Raw genomic sequence first — 3,003 nt, 5'->3', positions numbered from 1 at the left:
CTGCAGTTTTTTGAACATTGACCGGAATTTAACTGCCTTGGCTCCGAAAAATCCGCTATTCACGGTTGAGCTCAACACCCGCAAAACGACGCCCTCGGAGATGGAGAAAATCGATTTGGAGGGGATAAGCGCTCGCTGGACGTAAAAGGCGTTCAACGATTCCAGAATCTGACCATGGGCGTTCTTGACACTTGGCCGTCCTTTTTTTTTTTTAAACGCGGAGGGAGGCTGAAAGCCGCCCGAAAGAATTTATATTAAAGTAAGACTGGGACAAAGGTACATATTCAAACTGGAATTCCCGTAATTTAATTCGATTTGATTTCCCTAGCTAGTCTCACCTTTTACCGGTTTAAAATCGGGGCGGTGGAAAAGCGCGCGTGAGATACCAAAAAGCCGATCCACGCAGAGCATCCAACCACAACTCCTCCCTCCCTCCTTTCTCGCTTTCTCGATGCGAGCGGAGAGGTGGGCGAAACAAAAACCAAACCGAGAGAGCGTCAGCAGTGAGCCCAGGCCAGCAGGGCACGACAAGCCCAAACCTTTTATAGCAGTATAATTCGATTCAGAGAGAGAGAGTGATCGGAGAGAGCAAGGAGGCGATGGACGGGGACACCATCCGGCGAGCCCTGGCGGCCTCGGGCCCCTACATCCTCTGCTGCGTCGTCCTCTTGGTTCTCTTGGAGCAGCTCTCCTACCTCCGGAAGAAGGGGACCCTCCCCGGACCCCACCTCATCGTCCCCTTCCTCGGCAGCGCCGTCCCCATGATCCGCCACCCCACCCGCTTCTGGGAGCGCCAGGCCGCCCTCGCCAAGTCCTCCGGCCTCGGCTTATCCGCCGATTACCTCGTCGGCCGCTTCATCCTCTTCATCCGCTCCACGGAGCTCTCCCACAAGGTCTTCGCCAACGTCCGTTCCGACGCCTTCCACCTGATCGGTCACCCCTTCGGCAAGAAGCTCTTTGGCGAGCACAACCTCATCTACATGTTCGACCAGCAGCACAAGGATCTCCGCCGCCGCATCGCCCCCAACTTCACCCCCCGCGCCCTCTCCACCTACCTCGACATCCAGCAGCGCGTTATCCTCTCCCACCTCCGCCGCTGGCTCGACCTCTCCTCCCCCTCCAAGCCCCTCCGCCTCCGCCTCCTCTGCCGCGATCTCAACCTCGAGACCTCCCAGACCGTCTTCGTGGGCCCCTACCTCACCCCCGCCGCCCGCGAACTGTTCAACCGCGACTACAATCTCTTCAATGTCGGTCTCATGGCCATCCCCTTCGACTTTCCCGGCTTCGCCTTCCGTCGCGCGCGCCTAGCCGTCGCCCGCCTCATCCAGACCCTCTCCGGCTGCGTCTCCCAGAGCAAAGATCGGATGCGCGCTGGCGAGGAGCCCTCCTGCCTCGTCGATTTCTGGATGCAGGACAGCCTCCGGGAGATCGCCGAGGCAGCGGACTCCGGCGCGCCCCCGCCACCGGAGACCAGCGACCTCGAGATTGGCGGCCACCTGTTCGACTTCCTCTTCGCCGCCCAGGACGCATCGACCTCGTCGCTGTTGTGGGCGGTGGCGCTGCTGGAGTCCCACCCGGAGGTGCTCGAGAAGGTCCGGGCGGATGTGGCGGCGGTGTGGTCGCCGGAGTCTGGGAATCCCATCGGCGCCGAGCAGCTCCGAGAGATGCGGTACACGGAGGCAGTGGCGCGGGAGGTGGTGCGGTTCCGTCCACCGGCGACGATGGTGCCGCACATCACCGGGGAGCCGTTCCCGCTGACTGAATGGTATACAATCCCCAAGGGGGCGATCGTGTTTCCGTCGGCGTACGAGTCGTCGTTCCAGGGGTTCACCGAGCCGGACCGCTTCGACCCGGATCGGTTCTCGAAGGAGCGGCAGGAGGACCGGATCTGCAAGCGCAACTTTTTGGCCTTCGGTGCCGGCCCCCACCAGTGCGTGGGCCAGCGCTACGCCATCAACCACCTCGTCCTCTTCATCGCCATGTTCGTCTCGCTGATCGACTTCGAGCGCCACCGGACGGACGGCTGCGATGACATCGCCTACGTTCCCACCATAGTCCCCAACGATGAGTGTCAGGTGTACCTCTCCCAACGCTGCACCTGCTTCCCCTCCTTCTGACGTGAGCTGTTCTCCTCGCTGGCTAGATTGGATTTCCTTCGTCTCTTTCTCCGTCGCTCTGAGTTCTCTCTCTCACAGTGTGTGTGATGGTGGGTTGTCTTGGTGGTCGATTTATTTATTTCTTTAAGACCCTCCCTGGTCTGTTGTTTGCTGGTAACGAAGGACGCCTGTGCAACGGTACTGTAGCTGAGCTGTCCGTAAAAGTTCCAAAGGGAATCAGTTTGATCCAGATAACAAACAAGTTGATATTAGTGGAGGGGGAGGTGCATGTTGATTGTGGTTTTCTTTGTCTTGATCAATTGTTTATTCGACCTCTATTTTCTGTGACTAGTACTAGGTTCTTTTCTTTTTCTAAATTTGAATGCGTGATTAAAAAAGGAAAGCTGATTGGACCGTAGAGATTTAGACCCACATCATTATAAATCAAGAGTACTCTACTTTATACGAGGTATGAAATATTTTTTTTTTTAAAAAAAAATTTGAGTCAAAATTCAAGAGACAAAATCACGATGCTCGACGGCTGCAAGCATATCAACTACGATCCAAAGATCAAAAGCGTTATGAATTACTATTGGATGAATGTCTTATCAGGACACTACCTCTCAAGATCTTTTCAGTACCACGCGATGCAGCAGGAAGAAATAAGAAGCAAAACAAAATAATCAAAATACATGGATCAGCCATAAAAGGGTTCGCCTCTACGGAGCATGTAAATTTCACTATAAAAAAAAAATTTATAAGAGAATATCTCACCCTCAACCCTCGTACACCCAATTTATCTCACCTAAAGTTCTCCTCACAAAAGCTCTCTCTCTTTGAAGACCCCCAGAACTCCTGAAGTGACCAGTGTTCGCTGTCCAAGAGCCTCCTGCTCCTTCTCTCTCAG

General features: G+C 55.0%; 1 protein-coding gene across 1 annotated transcript; it reads left to right on the top strand.

The window, feature by feature from the left end:
- Positions 1-222: 222 nt before the first annotated feature.
- LOC105040643 (cytochrome P450 710A11) lies at positions 223-2,559 on the top strand. Its single transcript, XM_010917271.4, has one exon. The coding sequence runs from the start codon at positions 600-602 to the stop codon at positions 2,115-2,117; it is 1,518 nt and encodes a 505-aa protein (XP_010915573.1). The 5' UTR covers positions 223-599; the 3' UTR covers positions 2,118-2,559.
- The last annotated feature ends 444 nt before the right edge of the window (positions 2,560-3,003 follow it).

The sequence above is a fragment of the Elaeis guineensis genome, chromosome 3 (assembly GCF_000442705.2).
Source record: "Elaeis guineensis isolate ETL-2024a chromosome 3, EG11, whole genome shotgun sequence".
Lineage (NCBI taxonomy): Eukaryota > Viridiplantae > Streptophyta > Magnoliopsida > Arecales > Arecaceae > Elaeis > Elaeis guineensis.
The sequence above is the reverse complement of the archived record's forward strand: the minus strand, read 5'-3'. Positions and strand labels throughout refer to the sequence as shown.

Excerpts from the sequence above, each read along its gene's own strand:
- LOC105040643 (XM_010917271.4), top strand. The coding sequence starts at position 600 with ATGGACGGGGACACCATCCGGCGAGCCCTGGCGGCCTCGGGCCCCTAC.